General features: G+C 52.3%; 7 protein-coding genes across 7 annotated transcripts; 4 read left to right on the top strand and 3 right to left on the bottom strand.

Moving 5' to 3' along the window:
* Positions 1 to 52: 52 nt before the first annotated feature.
* Positions 53 to 1701, bottom strand: SCP_1402360 (predicted protein; the record flags this gene model as incomplete). Its single annotated transcript, XM_027763941.1, has 2 exons — positions 53 to 1519; positions 1573 to 1701. 2 exons carry the CDS (start codon positions 1699 to 1701, stop codon positions 53 to 55), a joined length of 1596 nt encoding a protein of 531 aa, XP_027619742.1.
* A 735-nt stretch (positions 1702 to 2436) lies between these two features.
* Positions 2437 to 3855, top strand: SCP_1402350 (hypothetical protein; the record flags this gene model as incomplete). The annotated part of the gene is made up of 5 exons (XM_027763940.1): positions 2437 to 2588; positions 2642 to 3047; positions 3100 to 3495; positions 3547 to 3728; positions 3783 to 3855. The coding sequence occupies 5 exons, from the start codon at positions 2437 to 2439 to the stop codon at positions 3853 to 3855; spliced, it is 1209 nt and encodes a 402-aa protein (XP_027619741.1).
* Positions 3856 to 4117: 262 nt separating this feature from the next.
* SCP_1402340 (hypothetical protein) lies at positions 4118 to 4492 on the bottom strand (the record flags this gene model as incomplete). Its single annotated transcript, XM_027763939.1, has 1 exon — positions 4118 to 4492. The coding sequence occupies one exon, from the start codon at positions 4490 to 4492 to the stop codon at positions 4118 to 4120; it is 375 nt and encodes a 124-aa protein (XP_027619740.1).
* Positions 4493 to 5321: 829 nt separating this feature from the next.
* Positions 5322 to 7990, top strand: SCP_1402330 (hypothetical protein; the record flags this gene model as incomplete). The annotated part of the gene is made up of 9 exons (XM_027763938.1): positions 5322 to 5412; positions 5484 to 5728; positions 5781 to 6101; positions 6154 to 6652; positions 6711 to 6859; positions 6919 to 7038; positions 7105 to 7689; positions 7753 to 7885; positions 7950 to 7990. The coding sequence occupies 9 exons, from the start codon at positions 5322 to 5324 to the stop codon at positions 7988 to 7990; spliced, it is 2184 nt and encodes a 727-aa protein (XP_027619739.1).
* A 1620-nt stretch (positions 7991 to 9610) lies between these two features.
* SCP_1402320 (hypothetical protein) lies at positions 9611 to 10005 on the top strand (the record flags this gene model as incomplete). The annotated part of the gene is made up of 4 exons (XM_027763937.1): positions 9611 to 9625; positions 9678 to 9780; positions 9840 to 9918; positions 9978 to 10005. 4 exons carry the CDS (start codon positions 9611 to 9613, stop codon positions 10003 to 10005), a joined length of 225 nt encoding a protein of 74 aa, XP_027619738.1.
* Positions 10006 to 13190: 3185 nt separating this feature from the next.
* On the bottom strand, positions 13191 to 14179 carry SCP_1402310 (hypothetical protein; the record flags this gene model as incomplete). Its single annotated transcript, XM_027763936.1, has 3 exons — positions 13191 to 13810; positions 13870 to 14032; positions 14150 to 14179. The coding sequence occupies 3 exons, from the start codon at positions 14177 to 14179 to the stop codon at positions 13191 to 13193; spliced, it is 813 nt and encodes a 270-aa protein (XP_027619737.1).
* Positions 14180 to 18294: 4115 nt separating this feature from the next.
* On the top strand, positions 18295 to 20162 carry SCP_1402300 (hypothetical protein; the record flags this gene model as incomplete). The annotated part of the gene is made up of 3 exons (XM_027763935.1): positions 18295 to 18406; positions 18455 to 18516; positions 18570 to 20162. 3 exons carry the CDS (start codon positions 18295 to 18297, stop codon positions 20160 to 20162), a joined length of 1767 nt encoding a protein of 588 aa, XP_027619736.1.
* Positions 20163 to 20442: the final 280 nt, after the last annotated feature.

Genomic DNA, 20442 nt, shown 5'->3' with positions numbered 1-20442 from the left:
ATGAGTTGAGAGGACACAATACTCAGACTTACACAACACTGCAACTAGGCAGCTACATATCTCCTTCCAGTACAGAGATACCATCAACCTTCACCAAATCCATCAACGGTGACACATATTGATGATTGTGTGTGTAGATCCCATTCAAAATCAAACGCTGCACCGCCAGCTGTTCCGCAGTGCGCTTGAGGAGCATCTGACGGAGTCTGTCGTAATTCACATCGTCAGCTATCAGCACAATCGTGTTCAACAATGGCCAGATGCCCGTGTCGGGGCCAGGGTACATGCTGTCATGCTTCCTCAGCATGAGTTCAACAAAATGATTAGCATGCGAATTAATGATCGTGAGCTGTACGATGTTGGGGAACGCCTCCGTGAACCCTGACGACAGGTCACAGGTGGTGACGTTAACGAAGATGAGGAAGCGCAATGCAGAGTAGCGGATCTTGACTGACGACAACGAGCCGACGAACTCGCGGAACTCGCTCTCGTCCACATTCACGAGCGCCAGCGTCTCGAGCTCGGGTGTGATGAGGATCGAGGACAGGCGGCAGATGTTATCACCCGACAATTCCAGGTAGCGGAGAGAGGGTACATGGATAGACTCGTACGTCGAGCTGGGGCGGAGCTCGACGTGCCGGCCTCGCAGGATAAGCCGCTGCAGCGAGGGTGAATCTGCTAGGAGGTCGCGGAATTGGGGATACATCAGCTTGGTTCGATCCCACATCCAGCGAATGTCGATCGCCGACAGACCAGAGAGGGGCATAGATCTCCACGGGAGGGAGACGCTGTCCAAGCGCACAGCAGACAGCATGGGCGCGCCCCCTCCGAGGATAGCAGGAAGGGGAACCTCCTGGTTACCCGCGGGACCGCTGCCAGTGAGAGACAGTCGGAGATGCTCGAGGAAAGGCGATTGCACGTTCTTTATGATTTCGCCTACTACTTTGATGTCGATGGAATGATGGGTTATGACCGTGAATTTGCGCCAGCGATTGCTGTGCGGGACGAGCAAGTTCAAGCGCGAAACTATTGTCGGCGTGCGGCGAGGAGCCTCTGCGTGTCCATGTGTCGCAATCTCCTCTAGTCGACTGGTGGACTCTACACGACCGTCGATAGTGATGTCCAGCAGGTGCGTTGCAGATCGTGTGAGTGCAAGACTCGCCCAAGAACGGGGTCCCTCCATGGAAATATGCAGGTTCGTCCAAAGGGTGGGCGTGGTAAGAGTAAGATTTCTCCAGCGACGCGACACGGAGGCAACGAGCATAGGAAAAGGTAACCATACGTCCGGCTCTGGACGTGGCTGCCTGCAACCTGCCTTGAAGATGGCCAGTAGCAGCGTGTCGGGAAGATACTGCATAGGCGCGAGGAGAGCTTCTAGCTCCGTGATCTTCCAATCCAGACGTCGGAGACTCTCGTCGGTATGGCGTAATTTGTAGATCAATTCGTACACAACCTTGCTATGCCCATCATCACAATTGACTCGTTCTGCGCAGGACTCCACGGCTTCACGAATGACTTCCTGCACAGGCTGTTGAAAGATGGTTCCATTATCGGAATGCATAGGCTGCTCACTGTATAACCAGGGGAAGACCGTATCAGGCGAATGAGCAGCTCGCGTAACTTCTGCAAGTCCGCCGTCTGACGCCTCAGTTCCCCAATGATCACTTTGATCTCGACTTGCTGGGGATGTTTGCAGCTCATACTACCTCCCCGCGACCAGGTTAGCTTAACATCTCGTATGACAAGGTCGCCTCACCCACCCGATGGTAATCGGAGCGGGATATCGTCCGAAATCAGGATTTTCGCAGTTCGCTATTGGCGGAGATACGTAGAAACTAGAGACCTTTGTCAGAGAATGATGTGCGCTTCGCCCGTGCCTGCAATATTTGTCAAGTTATAGGTCTTGTGGCGTATGCAGTGGCATTTGGAAATGCCCGAGCCAGGTCCGAGGTGTGCCAGTGGCGGCGGTAGTGAGGCAGAAAATAATTAACTTGTAGTGAGGATTTATATACGGAACCCACTCATTACACCTTTCTACTTTAATGCTTATCTCATACTGTAGTGAGACTAGAGTGTATATACTGATCGCCTGCAGGTTCTACTTACCACATGAGTCACGTCCATTCACTGTTCAGCCCTCCCCTGCACGCGCACGGTCCCAAGAATACAACTATTAAGATATTCTAGTCACGTCCTCGTTATTCTGCTTCGTCAACTACATCATCAGCAGGCACGGAGCCTCGCGGAAATTAGATCTCGTGCCCAGGTTCCAACTGTAAGCTGTTGCTGCTGCTCCGTAAGTCGATGGCCTATCTCGTGCATTCGCGCTCAGCGCTAGGCCGCCGTTGACGTCTCTTGATGGCTGACAGCGTCTGAATACTTTGAAGTGCAGTTAAATAGCGCAGCGGGGCTGCGACTGCAAACCATATCTCTGTCATGTCGAGCAAGCGCCCTATTACCCTGCACTTCTCACGACAGCTATGTGTGGCTGGCGGTACCGTTCAGGGCGAGGTCGAGCTGAACTTCCCACTCGCACAGGAAGACGACATCGAGGAGGTCCATGTGAAGCTTAGTGGTTCCGTAAAAACGTGGGTTTCATCACTTGTCAGACCGCGAGTAGTGCAATGACGTGCTCGTACAGCAACATCTATCGGAATAACACCATGATCAGGGAGTCGGTGCACCTGTTACGGGAAGACAGGGTTCTTTGGCGACGAGGCACAGCGTATCCTCCGCCGGGCTCTCACACGCTGAGCTTTCCATTCGAGTTCGCGCTTCCCACGCACCTCCCACCGTCCTTCCATTTCAACGGTTTCAACGTCGGTGGCTCGGTTTCCTACGAGCTTGAAGTGGTTGGTGTCCGCCGGGGAACGTTCCATTGGAACAGACGGATGCAAGTCCCTCTCGCGGTTGTACCGTCCGATACAACAGGACACTCTCTGCGAACTGCGGTGCAGAATGGCTGGAGGGGTGCGTGGGCAACGTTGACGAGAGAAGAACGGGTCCGTAAGGGCGTCTGGGGCGATCATGCCCATGTGAAGATGATCGTTAGTGTCTTTCTCTTCGTGCGATTTTGTCTCTGACTTGCCGCTGGTGTAGCTGCGACTTCCTGATCTGATACAGTTTCCGCTGTTTACCCCCATTCCCTTCTCGATCAGGATCGTCACGATTTCAAAGCCCATGAAACGAGAAAACACGCCGGAAGATAAGCCGATCTTCCCTACCCCGCCGCAGTATCCCGAAGAGATCCAGTTTGAGTTGAGGCGCAGCGTGTACGTTCGTGCCCATGCATTTGATTCGCGCTTGGGGGAGCGAGCGCCATTTGCGTCTGGGTTGACGGTGGATAGCAGCTCCCTGGAGTCGACTCGCCTGGAAAACGTTTGGATTCCTTCGGACGATAAAGAGAAGGGGACGTGGAAACAGGAAGTGACCTTCTCCTCGAAGTTTGTTCTTAGATGTCCCCCGACATTCCAAACTCGTATTCTGAAGAATGAGGTACGATATGTTCTTGCTTTGACTGGCAGGGATACTTATATTGGCCGTCAGTATCGGTTGCAGGTCCAGCTGAATTTTGGCGGCTTGTTCAACAAGCTGTATGCCGACTTCCCTATCAGAGTCGTTTCAGGACTACTTCCGTCCTCAGTTCAGACGGATTTTGCCTCGCTCTCGTCGTCTACTGAAGGCACATCATCGTCAGGCGGTAATAGGACGACATTGGATCTTCCCCCGTGAGTTTCATGTCCTTCATCATCCGACGTAGTAGTTTCTCATTGTTTTTCAAGGTCCTACTGGGCAACTAATGATTGGCATGACAGCAAAGAGGACAGCGAGTATGACGGCTACGAGGCAAAATAAGTTGTCCACGACGGAGCAAAGTCTGGGTGTTTCCTGTCTTCATTTGGACGTCCTTCATTCAGCAGTCAATCAACCCTTGTTTTCTCCCGCAGTGCTTGGACGTCTTACCCAGTTATCCTCCTTGCCTCACGACGACGATGCAGGCCGGTCACGTTTGTTCGGCTCCTCTCGCCTCCAATACACCGATGGCGAACCCAAGGAGCTGAAGAATGAGCCTCGCCGCTTCTTCAATACCCGTCTCTGTGCCTAGAAACTAGCTCAGTCACGTCCGGTGGCACCCCCGGTCCGCGCTACTTGCCTTATCGCTGTCCACGTCCGCCCTCGGTGGCCCCATCTCAAGTGACATTGGATACCCTGATCCCGGCGGGCTCTGAGGGAACGGGAGGAGAGCAGCACTCTTCGCGGGGGCGTCGCTGTGTCGGCGTGGCATGCTGGGCGCCGGATTAGGTGGCGATGGGTGTTGCGGGAGGGACTTTCTGTCAGAGGTTGTGGTGGTGCGGGTTGAGGGCGACTGCCTCGTGGAGGACGGCGAAGGAGGCCGTGGCGCGTGGTCGGACTCCGCAGCCTGCATCTCGACCCACCTGGCAGTACGCTCGAGCGCCATCAAGCGCGATAGACGACGGGGAATGGGATCCATCGGAGCATGTGCAACAAGAGGAGGACTTGGATCCGCTAGTGAGGTTTCGTGTCTTATAGGACTCGGTACGCTGTGCAGGTGATAGTTCCACGGTGCTTCTCGTTTTTTTCCTTTGTATTTACGATGGTGCTGATTGTGATTTTCGTGGCGTACAGCAGACGATGTTTGGAGCTTTCTACTTCATGTCGCTTGGAGCTGGTGCCATAATGTGAAAGGAAAGCGGTTGTTTTGTGCCTACACCGCATTTGGGAGTCTCGCGCTTTCCTCGGCAGTCGAATTCGGCGACGCGCCTTTCTGGATGATCTGCAGTCCCATGTGTCCCTGAGCTCAATTGTTCTGCATGGTGCCATCTACACGTTCATGACCGTTGATCTCGGTGCGTGCCCGGAACGCCAATGATCAGGCTACCGGACTTCCGCAGCAATGTTAACTCTGCTCCAGGTTTTCTTGAGAGTTGGACGTCGTCTACAATGAATCAATGCTTGCAGAGGCTCACGATATCTGCTGGGCCCATCTCACCCACGTTAGTCTCTGACCCTGATATGCATACTAGTAGTAGTCGGACGCTTCGGTCCTCCATCGCAAAGCTATTATTTTACGCTAGGCTCACGTTGATCTTCCAGTGGTATCCCAACGGAAACCTCGCCTCAGTTTCCTATCACAACCGTGAACACCGTTGGACAAGAGCAGCGCGCGACGACCAATTAATAACTGGATTCAGAATAACGCGTCGTGTAACGGTCACGGACGCGTCCGTGACAAAGTCATGTCTGTGTCACACCCGACTCGCGCCTGTGACTGAGAGTGACCGACTCTCTCAACGGTTGGGATGGCTGAAACGGATGTTCTCCGTGCCCTCTGCAATCTCCTAGAGAAGGAAAAACGCTACCACGAGTCCCTTTACAACAAACCATTAACAGGTCAGTAACAGGCGCGCCCTCGCTGTCTGATTTCTGTTCCAATCTCACGCTGGACGATATGTGATTTTTAGGCCACCTACAGCTATTTCCACCGAAATTGGGAGTGAACACAGACGGCGGTCACGCTTTCAACTGTACTGTCCATCTGAGAGAGTATGAAAATTATCTGGAGCTAGTTCCTGAAGGTTTCCTGTCAGACGCGAACGAGGCCGCTCAAACAGAAGATGAACCTTGGTCGTACCTTTCGAAACCTCTGCATCAGGGGAACGTCATCGCGAAAGTGAGAGGCAACGAGTTGTTCCTGGCCTGCGGATATGTGAGTAATTTTCTTTACCTTTTCTAGAGCCTGCTCTGATAGCGGTTCATAGCATGGAGTGAGGATGAACCTTGGCGTCGATGCATGCATGCTGCGCTTTGGGAATGATAACCTTGCCAGTGTATCAGAAGCCATCTCCGGGACAAGCGGAAACGTGTTGAACCGTGACCGAATTGGATCCTTCCTTACCTCAAACGCCTTCATGCCACGAGACTCAAATAGGATACCGGGCATCGATCGTATGAACATTGTTGCAGCTGTCAACTGTGCCACTTTCTCCTACGTTGTAATAGACTTCGCCGACTCTGTCAATATCAGCGTCATCAGTCTCGGTCGTCACTGGCAAGAATCAGATATTGACCCGCAGTCCCAGGCGAGTACCTTCAGCGATCCACATTCGCATTTGATTTTACCTTTGCTCTCAGTTGTGGCAGTCCATATGGAGTCCTGACCACGGCCCAGATTGGATTGACGAGGCTCACGCCGCAGAACAGCGTCTTCTTGAATGGAGAGACTCAATACTCCAGGAAATCGGCGGTATCTCCGCTCGCTATCCCATTGTGTACACTATGTGCGACAAGAAGTGTGTCTTCAACGGCTTCGGCCGTCGCATCGCTCACGACCTGCTGCACGAGCTTGGTTTGTGGCCTGGTACTCCAGCACACCTCGTGTGTCAAGACGAGCTGTACGAGACTTTCAGAGACGGAATCGTCTCGTACATGAAGCAATGGAACTCTCTCGAGTTTCTGGAACGTGTCGCAAGCTCGCCGAACTCCACAAATCCGCTGCAGTTCGGTCACAAGGCGTACGCGAACTACATGTCGTGCTTCGTGCATGTCTATCATAAACAGAAGGTGCGGGTCTCTGGTGCTTATTATAACAAATTGTATTCTGCGGGTTTGCTTGATCGGAAACATACCATTGGTAAGGGCATTACAATCTATCCGCGAGACGAGCCCAGCATTAACAGTACCATTGGTAGGGGAGCCTTATCATTACGATCCACGAAAATTACGCAACAAGAATGATACGTATTTGCCTATTTTCGTGTATTCGCAAGGCGGATTCAAGATATACTCTGTTATCCGTGCGAGGCCTCCGAGAGAATGGCTATCCCAAGGCGGACGTGGTGTAATTGACTCCCTTGGCATCTCTAAGAGTGAAGTCACACTGACGACCATTGCTCGCAGGATTTGGCACTGGATGGACGACATTCGCCGTGTAAGATGAGTTTCGGTTACACGCAAGTTCATGTTCAAGTCGAGAACATGCTTGACTCCTCACTTGCACAGAGGGGAAGGCGGCGGAAGGCGAGTCGTCTTACTCGCGATATGTTGGAGCTTGCTAACGAATCGATTGCATGACACACAATTCAGCACCAGTCTGGAAGACGTGGACGCCCTGCAAAAGATCCGAAGATGTCCGAATTGCGGGACCAAATGAACGTAGGACTCGCATTCCGCAAGAAGATGTTAGCCCAGTTAGAAGCAGAGCGATTGGAAGACGAAGCTACAGATCCTGACCAAGAACTTGTGACACATGATGTGGAGTACGGCTCCGACTGCTCTGGCGTATTCACGAATCCAGAAGCGAATATGCATGATCATCCAAGCGGTTCGTCGAGGAGTTATCCGGAGACCAGACCACTACAATTTCATGTGGGTCGTGCGAAGACGCGCGGACTATCACGCCTTAAGTCGGAGGGCGTGCCGGTCGAATACGAGAGCGACGGCTTGCCACAAGGTCTGGAAGACGAGGAAGACGAGGAGGCGCAAAGTGAACAGGAGGTCAACGACATACTGGACGAGCTGAAAGTCAAACGCGAAACAGAGGATGTGTCCTTCGACGCGGAGAGCGGGTGTCTGCTAGTCCGATCGAGAAGCGTGGATTCGCAATTGCAAAGGGAGGGCGAGGACACTCCGACCAGATTGGATAGTGCTAGTGGAGGGCTACCCGCTCAGGTGCGGCTCCCAATGAAGGTAGACAGCGATTCGAAGGATGTTGATGAGGGCCGACCATTCCAGTTCGATTTCGAAGCCGTGTCAATGAACGACAGCGAGAGCTTAACCAGGATCGCGAAGGAAGATCTCTCTGTCAATCCCCAGTGCGAGGATGGCAGGGCCCGATCCAATACCAGGCCACTTATGGATGCAGAACGTAAGCTTCATCCTATTAATAGGCTTGTCCTCTTTTCTATACAATGACCTCTTGCAACTTTCAGTGCTGCTGAACGAACGCGGCAAGCGGCGCAAGCTTGCATAACCGCTCCTCGATGAAGGCTGGTAGATTCGGGGCTTATTACAGCCGTCCGAATTTGTATTGTAATTGCTGTAATGGGGTTCCCTGCATGTTGTTTAGACCCTATACACCCAGCACCGACGTATTTTGAGTCCTGGACCCTCTACGAGCGCAAAGGAGTGATCGGGGTCTTCTGCAATTACGTATGACAGCGCTGTCTCCACACGCAGAAGTCCAAGTTCAACCCAGTCTCTCCTCTACTTAAATAATGGTGATGCGGCCACTCCCCGACCTAATCGCGATGCCAGCACATCTCGCATTCTTATACGGAGCTCAAATCTCTGATACTCAGGGATGACGCAGGGATCTTCGTCGAATATACATTCAGAATGTGAGCAAGTCATCACAGACGATTATCTACAACGCTTAAAATGACTGCAAATTAACAGGAATTGACAACGAGCCAAGGAAATAATCGCGTCTTTATATGCATGTGCTTCATGACTGCGGGTCAGAAACTGTCGGCGTCAAGAGCAGACATTCAATACGTCTCGTATTGCTGGGTGACCACTGGCCAGGTAGTGGTCTCACAAGACCATTTATAACAGTACAGGCGTGCGGGGTGTGTTTCGTCTATCGAGGAAGACCTCCGGAAGGTTAGTTAGTGGACTCGTCGGGAGCGTCTCGACTTAACTGATGCTAAGCGTTGGGATGAACTGTAACGGCCCGAAAGGAGGATGTCTTTGTTGTCTTGGCGTGTTGACGGGTGGCAGCACGGCGGCTAACTCACCGAACGCTGAACGCGCTAGCCTTGTCTCCTTGTGCTGATTGTGCAGAGTACTGAGCGCACTGTCATTGGGACCTTATCCCCATAGTCTGTTTCTCGTTTCCTGACCTCGTCCCGGTTCGGACATCTTCAATGAATGACATATGCGTGGCTCTTGTATTATTCACATGATGTCGCTGCGACATCCATCGAACCCTATCTGTTGCACAGCTACTGATATGGCTCAAAGACCCTGTTCTATGTCAATTTTCGAAGTTCTGGGCTTCACAGGATCGCTACGCGCGCGTAGAAGAGCGATCGATACCCTGAAGCTTGACTAAACTGCATACCGGCAGCTGTGGCTTACGACCGCACCACCTGGCTAGGCTCCGTGTCATGGAAAGCCTGTACGTTGTTTCTTTTGGTTTCACTTCTAGAAATCAAGACTCCAACGAGGAGAATGGTTCTAGATTGCTGCTCTTCAGGATCGCAGGTAAGCTATCATATAACCGAGCCGCAGCTAGCGGAATATTGAAATCTCTCGTAGTGGGCTGGACCCCCACTGCCGGTTGATCACAGTCGCGGACCCAATTGTATTACCAGTCCCCAATTCAGTCGACCCGCAACACATTGCTTCATTTCGGACGCGGAACGCCATGGAAGTCGCAGCTTGCCAGCCGGACTGACTCTTCTTATTTGAGTGATGCCGTACTGTATGATGACGGCCGCTGATCTCGTTTGTGTCCTAGGCTAACCATCACACAGTGACTATATTTCCGCTGTTCCGGCACTGAGTGCGCTGGATTGTGTATATAGCAGTGGCTTCTGTACAGATCGCTCACCCATCCTAGAACTGAACTGATCAACTTACTCTTCAAATGACCTCCACGAATGTACGCATCGTTCATAACTGTCAATATTCATCATTATAAGTTTCTATCGCAGCAGCAGAACCAGGCCTCACAGGATCAAGCGGGCAGTCAAGATATTCTGACTGAGGCTAACAGAGTCTCGCGGAGGACGCCTATGGCTTGCCAATTCTGCAGAGGTGAGTGTGTCTCGTATATCCTAGGTACGTAGTCACTAACCCACGATCCTTAACTGTAGGACGCAAGTTGAAATGTGATGGCCGTCAAACTTGCGCTAATTGTGCTCGCCGCGGAATCCCGTGCGTCTATGTACCTATGTATGCGATGCATGCCTGACATCCTGCCTATTTGCTGACGTCGTTTTTTGTTCTTCCAGATCGGCCTCGTCCTCATCGCCGTCGTGACTTTCAGTGTTACTTCAGGATGGGCTTCTTAGTATCCTCACTCCACGGACTCTTCCTATTTTTGTTACCTCTTTCAGCTAGTGTGTATCTGAACCGAGACAGGAATGACATTATTTCCTCAGGAATACGTCGCCCTTAGCTGCGAATAAACTCTTGGCACAAGTCCCTCGATGTTAGATAGGTGCAGCACCTGCATCCAATTATTGCATATTGCGGAAGAATTCAAGTACCGTATGGCAGTGCATGACAAGCGCACACTCCGTACAATACTGATCCATTATCTCCCCCTGCTGAATTGGTGCGTTATCGATTCACGATACTATCATCGGCGGTCCTGGTGTATTGTTGTTCTGCTGGCGTCATCAATCCACTATCAGGAGCAATGACTGCTTGGTGATTTCCACCTGATAGATGGCCGACCGCCACGGATGGAGGTGCCGTGTATTATCAATCAACGATGCGCACTTGAATCTGCAAGAGCGGCTGTTCCTTTGGTCTGCTGCCAATTGGCTTTGACTGACTGCTTCGAATCACCCGGGTCAGCGGTCCTTCACTCTTCGTGCATTACGTGTATGGGCCTCGTGTTTGCGTGGAGGGGTGCCTCGGTACCGCCGAAGTGGATTATACACTCCGAGCCACATACAAAGTGTGTACTGTTATGCTCAACGTGACGTTCACGTAGCAGGAAATTGACGTTGACGTAGAAGAGCGGAGAAGAACAGAGATACTTCTGGTGCGTTCGCGTTGGTGATAACCATATGTGGCTCTCTCAGAGCGTATACTCGAAGTTGATGGACATTGGCGCGTCACATCACTCAATTCGACATGTTTGAACGCGTAGCGTTGAAGCCACCACCGCAGCGCACTACGCTCTGCGACATATCATTGTGCAGCTGTGAGTGTCAAAGCCCCATCAAGCTTCAACTATGTTCGACTCAAGAGTTATTCACCTAGATCTCTTGATTTTCTCAAGTCCGACAATGTGACAGTCCGGCTAGCTGTTGACCTACATAGATACGACGAGCGCAGCCATGAACGTGTCCTGTTATCTGACTTGCGAAGTCTGGACCATAAAATGGCTGTGCGATTTCTTCGACACCCTCTGTCGGAAACCGGGGCCGCCAGAATGTTGTAAGACGTTCTTGAACAATGACAAGGTGGCTCCGAAGTCAGTTGACGGCATCCCGAAGTTTGATTCTTCGACCCAGAAGTCTGTGTCATCGGGATCAGAATAGCTAAACAAGCTTCTGCGGGCCATTACTCGACGCGTCAGCCAGTTATGTAGGTTAGATACCAGGCAGCCCTGCATGTCCTTACATGCTGAGGAAGACAACATCCCAGTCCATACACTTGGTACGTTCAGGATATAAACGGGTTTTTGTAAATTCTAAGATGCTGATGATCATTCCATGCTATCATACTAAGTGCCATGAGGCGTTCTACCTCTAATACATCTGGTCGCTCCGTATCTCTTACCTAGTTGCCTGTTGTCTACGGACATTGGGCCGAATCGCCGAGCCGATCTTGCTGCGAAATACGGGCCTGTGGTCACCAGAGATAATCTAGTACAACCTCGAAGAACGACACATCATCAGGCTTTCCGTTGATCTCGAATGCGTTCGGTAGATCCTCACAGCTAGCCTGGATATGTTGAAGCAGTCTCGGGAAAGGTATCCGCGCGCGCAAAGTCCGACATAAATACAGACGCCACTAATGCCTGCGGGTCTGCATCTCTCACCATAGAGCGAATTTCGGCTGGGTTGTCAAATCAGAGACAGCCCTTCCGGTGGATTTCTTCCGAGAAGCAGAGCTCCCAATGTATGATACGATAGTGTGCTTCGAAATGTGCATGGACCGCGGAGCATTCACTCTTAGTCCGGGCGCTTCAAAGCTTTCCTGTTGGCTTGTCAAGTTGAGGTGAATGATGCTCTCGGACTGTGCTCTTTACTGTCGACAGCGAAACATTTCCCGACGCCGTGGTCGTAGAAGTGTGTATGTTCCAATGAATCATCGCAAGGTTAGATCCGGCTCACGTGCTGTTTGTAGATCTGCTTAACTGGAGCGCGACTAAGGGTGCTACTTCCCGCAGCTGTCGCACGATCTGCATCTCCGTTCCACACGCTCTCTATTTCCTCGAATACTGAGATTTTCTGCTTCTAGCCTTACGTCCATCATCCTGCAATGGTCTCTTGAATTGCTCTGTTGGTCTCGTCGAAACGTGTACAGTAATCCTTGCGTGCACCCACTTCGCCCATCTCGATCTTGCTGTCCTCTGAACTGCCTTCGATGTTGCGCTTTTCCTACGCCTAGCAACAAGTCTCTTGAGCCCTTGTCTTTATCCTCAGCCGCAATTACGGCAGGCTTGTGCGTAAACGATATATATGTCGCATACCATTGGTTGTGGCGAAGTTGTTAACTTTTAAAGGTCTGTACCGGGAGGTGGACTGATCTGGTCGACGCTGCAGTAGTGGAACTTCTAGTAGAACGATTGTTCGAACTATTTTCCGTACTATGATTGATTGTGCTATCTTCGACCCATCCGACCTGCTTTGACACAGGCCGCGAGATGGGGTGCACGAATGGAGGGACATGCACTGCATTGACGCTGTCGCTGAGGTCACTGTAACTCTAGATCTGTTTAAGCGTTTGCAGGGGTTATGTGTCGTTCGAGCTCAGTCTATATCGGAGGATCGTCGCTCCGCTCCGAGAATGACTTCGACTATCGCTCACCTGTCGTGCTTGTAGCACTAGAGCTAGCCAATCCTCTCTAAATTTAGAAGTCGATCAATGCTCCGCTCGCTCGCAAAACTTGTGAAAACGCGTAGTACAGATCATCTAGAGGCTCCACGAAGTGCGAAATAACTGATATATTTGCCACTTAAGCAGGTATGAAGAGAAAACGATGCTATAAGTACAGAGACACCATGGTCTAGGTGCGTGGGATCAAGATGCACAATACAATGTGCCATGCAGGACTATAATGAATACTATGCTCAGTATATGCACTGCAAGGACCGTGACAACGAGACACGAGACACAAAGCTAAAGAAGCAGCAACACAGAACACGGCAGACATCAAGAGCAACAGTATCGTGAGCAACAAAACAACCACTGGTGATGACCGCTCACAGCGACGAGAGAGAAGACGACAAGAAGGATGTGAGTGCTCTCGCCGTCGAGAAGGCTCACAGCGCCCCTCGCGTCTTCACCAGCCATGCCCCATCAGCAGCCGGTGCAAATCCGTCAAAAATCCGGGTGTCGAGGAGGTCGATCCTCCGCACCCCTCCGCGTCCTCCATCCACGGCGTGGCGTTCCGTACACGATGCATTCGTCTGATCGAACAGGAGCTCGTTATCGGCCAACTTGTCGTACTCAGCGGGAGTAACAAATGCCCTGATGCAGCGGTAAACTGCCGCCAACACTTCCTCGACAGTGACAAATGGGGACCCGTCGACTGTAATATCCCAAATGAGGCTCTCAACTTTGATGCGGACAATAATCGAACTCGCCGCAGGTTCCGTAGCGGCTTCATAGACGAACGCAGCCTTCTCAAAGACCCTGTGTGGGTGTTCGCTGATGTCCCATCGGAAGGTAGGATCGCTCAGAACAGGAACGACAATGGGGGATACTGCAGACATATCTGGAGGTGCGGAAAATTGCTCTCCTTCAGGTATCGACGACGAGGGGAGAACGGCGGAGGAGACTCCGGAACCACACACTGTAGGCAAAGGAACAACGAACGTCCCGAGGGGCAGTGGCTGAGATGGCGCCGGCGACAAAGTCTCAGTCGTCGTTGGGTCTGCCGCTGAGGGAGAGGAGGATGAAGTCAGGAAGAGAAGTTGGAGGCATCACAGCAGGGCTTACGGGCTCTGCATTGCTTCTGTGCGTCTTCCGTGCAGTGAGAGTGGCTGACGACACTTTCGGTGGTGAGGGGCTTCAGCTCGTCGCTGGAGGAAGATTGATCGTCTGGATAAGGTGACGCCGGCTTTGACGTCGACGAGTCGGAAAGAGTCGCGAAGTGTACGTGCTTGTGAACCATGGGTAGTGGAAAGAAAGTATGGTGTCAGCGAGGGGGTTTTGGCTGAGTTATGAGACTTGCTTATACGCCTTTGTTGTTTCAGGGCGCACGCAGCAATATACACACCAGACCAAACACTTTCCATGTCTTAGTCATTCTCGCGTTTTTGCGAAGGCATACGACCTCTTGCGTGTAATAATAGCTGTGATCCTAGTAGAACGATAAGATAATACTCGCACATCATCCGACGCACTCAGCCAATGACGGGATACAGCACGGTGTGGCAGTAGGACAGCCGGCGGACTGGCTAGGGAGGCTGTAGAAGGCAAGTCATCAGTGGCGGCCGCACCGCCTTTGTCTTTTTAAGACTATAAAAGATTCGAGACATGTCTACCTGAGGCTTTGCAATACCTTTGAGCGATGGATATTACAGAAAGATGACGCGGTATTGCGGATTCGGATTGACAGGACGGTCCGAAAAAAATATTACAACAGACAGACAGGTGCAGAGTTTACCCATAGAGAGGCTGGCTATGATTGCGGTGAGGAATTTCAAACTAGTACACAAAACCCTCTGCACTTGCCTTTCTGAGGACGCACTGCATGAGGTCCAGGTTGCGAGATCCGTCCAAACATCAAGCCGGCGGCATATGTACGGTCACGATCGACCAGACCAGAGAAGACGTCCTGAATCTTGGGCAATATCTCATCAGCAAATCGGCAGACACGACGGGGGTACTTACCTCTCGGAAGAAAAGAGGGAACTCCATAGGATAGATTGTCCAAATGAACGTTAGTTCTCAATTGCCAGAATGTTGAGATGCTGGCAACGAGTTTGTTCAGCTAAAAGTAGGTTTTCATTTCCGTAACTCCAGCCTCACATGAGAGGGCAAGAGGAAACATGGCACCACTCGAATGTGGATCGAGACTACCAGGAAGTCGCTGGTTCGAAATTGAGGTTCTCTGTACATTGCATTATGTAAGCAGGATACAAGAGAATCCCTTACTGAGTGGCTAGGGACAAGGTCTGCTAGAAATGGCTGCGGCCTCCCGCTCGCTCGCCGGGGTGGTACAGCAATTGCGCCGTTGCTGAAAGCAGGATTCAGTGCGAATATGACGTATTTCCTCTTTACTCTCTATTCAGTGAAAATCAGTCGGGCATCATGAAACATCAATGAGGTACTAGTAGAGTGTTTTCGATTCTGAGGAGGACTTCTACGCCGCAGCACGATGACCGCCCGCCACAGCTGAGCGTGGAAGACGCGTTGCCACTGATCGGCAATTTGCGAAATCGTTACGGTACTGCCCTGCGACCCGGCCAACACACCGTAACAGACCATGCTGTGCACTCCTTGCAGGCAAAACACGGACGACCAGGACGAGAAACAATGTGGATTGGTATGTATGTAAAAGGACATACATATCGAAGTCTAAATCCTTCGGGCGCTAGGACTCACTTTGGCCGCGCCATCCTATCCAACCTTCACAATACCTCTTTTTGAATTGATGCAATTTCTCGTCCTCGTTCCAGTTCGGACGCTGGAGGCTATGAACTTCGGAACTCCACAATTCACGCGCCCGGATCTTCTTGAATCTCTACCCATTCATTTTCGGAGTTTGTCACGCGCGGGGTGTGCAAGGATCATTCCTGTTGGAAGGTCCACAATCTCTTTCTTGCTGTGGTGCCATTGGCAGTCAAACTGGCCTTCACCGCCATTTCGGATCCTTCTGATGTTGACCAGGAAACACGTTCCTGAAGCTTGAAGGCTGACGCACCGCCGACATCACGAAAGTTTTCTGAACCCTATTTCACTTGCCCTCCTGTGCAGGCTATCGGGGGACATATCCTCGAACTACCACAGCGCGATAAAGCGAGCTGCATGCAAGGCTGCTTCCGTTCCTCATCGCCCATTTCTGCCAGGACAAGGTGTCTCTGTTGCTCTGCTGCTGCGATCTCGGAGTTGTGCCGTGACCGTAATTCTCGAAGGTGGCGTATCTTAAAGGATCCGGAACAATCCCGAGCCTGTTGTTTACACCGCATCGGTGCCTAGCAGGTGTTAGCTTACGCGGGTGTGTAGTTCTTGTACCTTCCTCTCCTCTGCTTTGCAGAAATACTGAGGGTACGAGCCGATCCGCAATACCAACGGCGTAAGCGAACTTTGAAGGCGCTGTCTTCAAGCCGCATGATATCACTTATCCCGTACCATTCGGGGTTCACGGTTACCTCACTATGCCTAGCAAGAAGGATCATGGAGCTACGTATCGAGAGAATTGTAGGGCAAATATCCATTTGTAAGGCTCGGGGGCCCACAGTTAATGTCTCACGAGCGCTGAACTAGGACCGTGCTCAGTTGGGCATCCTAATCTTGAGATTGATTCCCCCTTCACTGGCTTTCATGTCCGGTATTCTCGGGATCTTCACGCTGTCGGGGCAACTCTCTTCCGTCCTGGACCATCTTACTTGTTTTGGATCCCTTTTGAGTCAATTGCGTCGTCCTTGGAATCCATCTATTTCACAGCTACCTTGTTTGCGCATCCCCAGGCTTCCGATATTCCTGCTTGTTAGGCTGGGCCGAGACTTCCCTACTTGTTGGATGGCTGCGCATGGTGGAACTCATCTACTCCACATCACCTGCCGACCGTGCAGTCGTTGGTTGCCTTATTACCTGTGTGTCAGAGATGATCATTGTGTTCTTTACGACCGCAAAGATACGTATTGGATTTCTCGGTAACACTTGTAGTGCCGGTCTACTGCTCAGTCTCCGTGGAGTGTCTCGGATGTCGAAGTTAGCGTCTGTGTGCCCTGTGTCTTTCTACATGCTGCGCTTCTGCCAGCCCCGTGCTCCGCTCGTGCTCACGTATATCAGAAATCGTTTCACTGTGATACTAGTGCACCGTCTAGCATTTGCGTGATCAGCAAGTTGCAGTTGATCTCAAGTGCATGGTGATCGCTATCTGCCGCTCTCAGCAGAGGGTCTCGTGTCCTTGTTACGCTTCGCCTTCGCTTTCGGCCCGTCCTCTATATTTACGTCCAGCCACGTTCAACAGGGGGTATGAAGACTCTTATTACTAACCATCCGTTCAGAATCCACATCAGCGGAACATCGCACGAAGAACATGGGCGGCGCCATCATCTCTTATTGGATCTTCGTCCTTGGCGTTGCTAGCTCCCGAGGTACGTACTTCTCATTAGTGACTAACACTCCTGACATCTGGGCATGTTCGCAGATCGGGCACAATCTGCACCTTGCAATTTGGGGCTGTTAATCACCAGTGTTTAATTATCTGCACCGTCCGTGGCACGAACCAGAGGAGGAAGCACGCATACAGAAATTTTCTTCAATGTCGCTGGACGTGACGGAGGTCGTCGCCGATGATGTGATGGCTGCAATATCAGTGGGGCAACATAATCGGACGCGAGGAAGAGAGGAGGAACTATAAGGACAGTGCACCCTCGCACTTTGGGACCGGCAACTTCTTGTTGATCAACGTCTTCTGCATGCTCACTTGTATGCAGGCCCGACCGGTCGTCGACACGATCCATTCCCTTCTCGCCGACATCCTCCGCCCCGACGCTCACTGCTACGCCGTGCGCTTACACAGCGACAACAAGTCCGCCATCGCACCCACCAAGGACGACGCCCACCATGCCCGAACGAAACACATCCATATTCGATACCACTTTATCCGCGACATAGTCGAGAACGGCGTTTGCGAGGACGACCCCGATCTGTGCGTTATTTGTCGGTACTCAGTAAGTTCGGAATTAGGTAGCAAGTATGCGGTCACGCATGGCAGTGATGGTGAGCCCACCTCCTGAAATTGGCCATGGCGCAAAAAACTCTATCACGAAACTTCGTTTGCGAGACGCGTGGCATCGTTGCGCGCAAACCTCTCCGCTGCGGGTTGCCCGCGCAGCGAGTGTACCTGTGCGGTTCGTGACTGGCACGGAGCCTGGAGCCATGAATGACGGCTTATGGTAATCACGCCCTAACGGACGAACGGGAGCTCTCTTGCACGCTGGCTAGGCTGCGTGAGAGTATATGGCGGGCGCTACATAGGGTCGTAAACGCTACTTTTGTCAAATACTGCCGACGTCGTTCCCTACTTCACTTAACGGTGTTTCTCATATTTCGATGTGCAGCTTCCGGTTCGCCTGATCGACGGCACAGGATGTCGAAAATGCTCCTCTCGTTGTTCTCAAATTGTGCTGGTGCATGCAGAGGTGGACATGAGGCTCCAACTATCCTGGAAGGTTTGCAACGCGACATATGCATGTTCCATGGTTCTCGCGCATCTCCGTCAACTATATAGTCGCCCTGCCATGTTCACTCCTAGCACCCCACTCTTCTCTGTGCAGCATCCACGATACGAAAGCGTCGAGTAAGTGGCTTAAACCCCGTGAAAGCATTGAACCATATTCGTCTACAGAGATTCACGTCACCTCAGCCCATAGTCGTACGCGAAAGTTCATGGGTAACGCCCAGAGTGCTGTATGTGCCCCAACTCTTCTACTCGCACGTCCAATTCTAACATACAAATGCAGGAACAGGAGGGCCACGAGAGATGGCAGGCTGAAGAACGCGCTCGCGAGGAGCAGCGCAGGCGCGAACAGGAGGCCCACGAGAGATGGCAGGCTGAAGAACGCGCTCGCGAGGAGCAGCGCAGGCGCGAACAGGAGGCCCACGAGAGATGGCAGGCTGAAGAACGCACTCGCGAGGAACAGCGCTGGCGCGAACAGGAGGCCCACGAGAGGTGGCAGGCTGAGGAACGCGCTCGCGAGGAGCAGCGCAGGCGCGAACAGGCTGAACACGAAAGATGGCAGGCTGAAGAGGCACGGCGCTGCGCAGACGAGGCGCGCCGACAAGCAGAGCATGAGAGGTGGCGCATGGAGGAAGAACAGAGGCGCATTGAGAATGAAAGATGGGAGGCGGAAGAGAGCCGAAAACGTGCTGAAGAGGAGCTCCGACGTGTCGAAGAGGAGCGGCAACGCGCCGAGGAGGAGAGGCGACGTGCGGAGCACGCGAAGTGGGAAGCGGAGGAACAAAGGAGGCGTGCAGATGAAGAGCGCCAGCGTGCAGAGGCTGAGCGGTGGCGTGCAGAGGAGGAAAGGCGTCGCTCGGACGAAGAGAAGCAGAGAGCGCAACAGGAGAAGGAGCGTGCAGAGGAGGCAAGCCGGGTGGCCGAAGCCCAGAGGCGCCAGGCCGATGAAGAACGGAGACGTGCAGAAGAGGCTCAACGGCGGGCGGAGGAGGAAAGACGGCGAGCCGAAGAAGACAGCAAGAGAGCGGAGGAGGAGAGGCAGAGAGCGGAGGAAGCCAAGGAGAAGGCAAGGGCTGCTCAAGAAGACGCAGAACGAGCCTCTGCAGCGGCTGAGAGTGCGGCGGAAGAGGCTCAACTCGCACAGCAGGAGGCCGAGAAAAACTTGAAAGCCGGAATACGTCCTGTAATATGGCCGACGGAGGAGGAGATCCGCATTCACAAGGAACGGCTGCAGTACCATGAGGGGAGGCTACACTTCGCGGTCGCTGGCATTGCAGGTAGTGGCAAGTCGTCGCTCATCAATGCTCTCCGAGGGATCAGCAACAGTCACAAGGGCGCGGCGCGCGTTGGCGTCACCGAGACGACGAGGATTGTCGCGCGGTACCCAGACTCGAATTCTGAGAGGCCGTTCGTCTGGTACGACGTGCCCGGGGCCGGGACATTGGCAATACCCGACTGGCAGTACTTCAACGACTATGGCCTCTACATCTTCGACGCCATAATTGTGCTCTTCGACAACCGTTTCACTGAGACAGACATCGCTCTACTGCGGAACGCGGCGCTTTTCCAGATACCGACATACATCGTGCGCTCCAAATCGACTCAGCACATCGCGAATCTTATGATGGACCTGGATTTTGGGGAAGACGAAGACGAGGGCAGTTGTCTTACGACTGCGCGCCAGGCCTACATTACGGAGACTCGAGACAGCGTTGCGCACAATCTTTGCGAGGCAGAACTTCCTGGGCAGAGGGCCTACCTCATTACGGCAAAGGAGATCCTTTGTGAAGTGGTAAAGGGCAGCATGCCGAAGGGCATTATCGACGAGGTCGAGCTGCTTGATGATATGTTGCAGGAAGCGCATTCTCATCACTAAGGCCACGCCGTCGAGGGCCGATGCCTTCCCGTTCTGTCGTGTCAAAGTACTGGTGACCGTTTACTTCCCGGTCCTGTGAATAGCATCTTGTTGTCGTGCATTTATCGTATGGTACGAGCATGGTGAAAAGGCCATATTCTATGCATCAACGTATGTTTGGTGCATCGAAAATGGCACAAGCGAAAGCTCCTGGAAGTACACCTGGCCACTCTACTTACCTATGTAACTCGGCCAGCGGGGCGTTTCTAATTCGTAATTCACAGAGATTCATTCGCAGACT

The sequence above is a fragment of the Sparassis crispa genome (assembly GCF_003851025.1).
Source record: "Sparassis crispa DNA, contig_000013F, whole genome shotgun sequence".
Classification (NCBI taxonomy): domain Eukaryota; kingdom Fungi; phylum Basidiomycota; class Agaricomycetes; order Polyporales; family Sparassidaceae; genus Sparassis; species Sparassis crispa.
The sequence above is the reverse complement of the archived record's forward strand: the minus strand, read 5'-3'. Positions and strand labels throughout refer to the sequence as shown.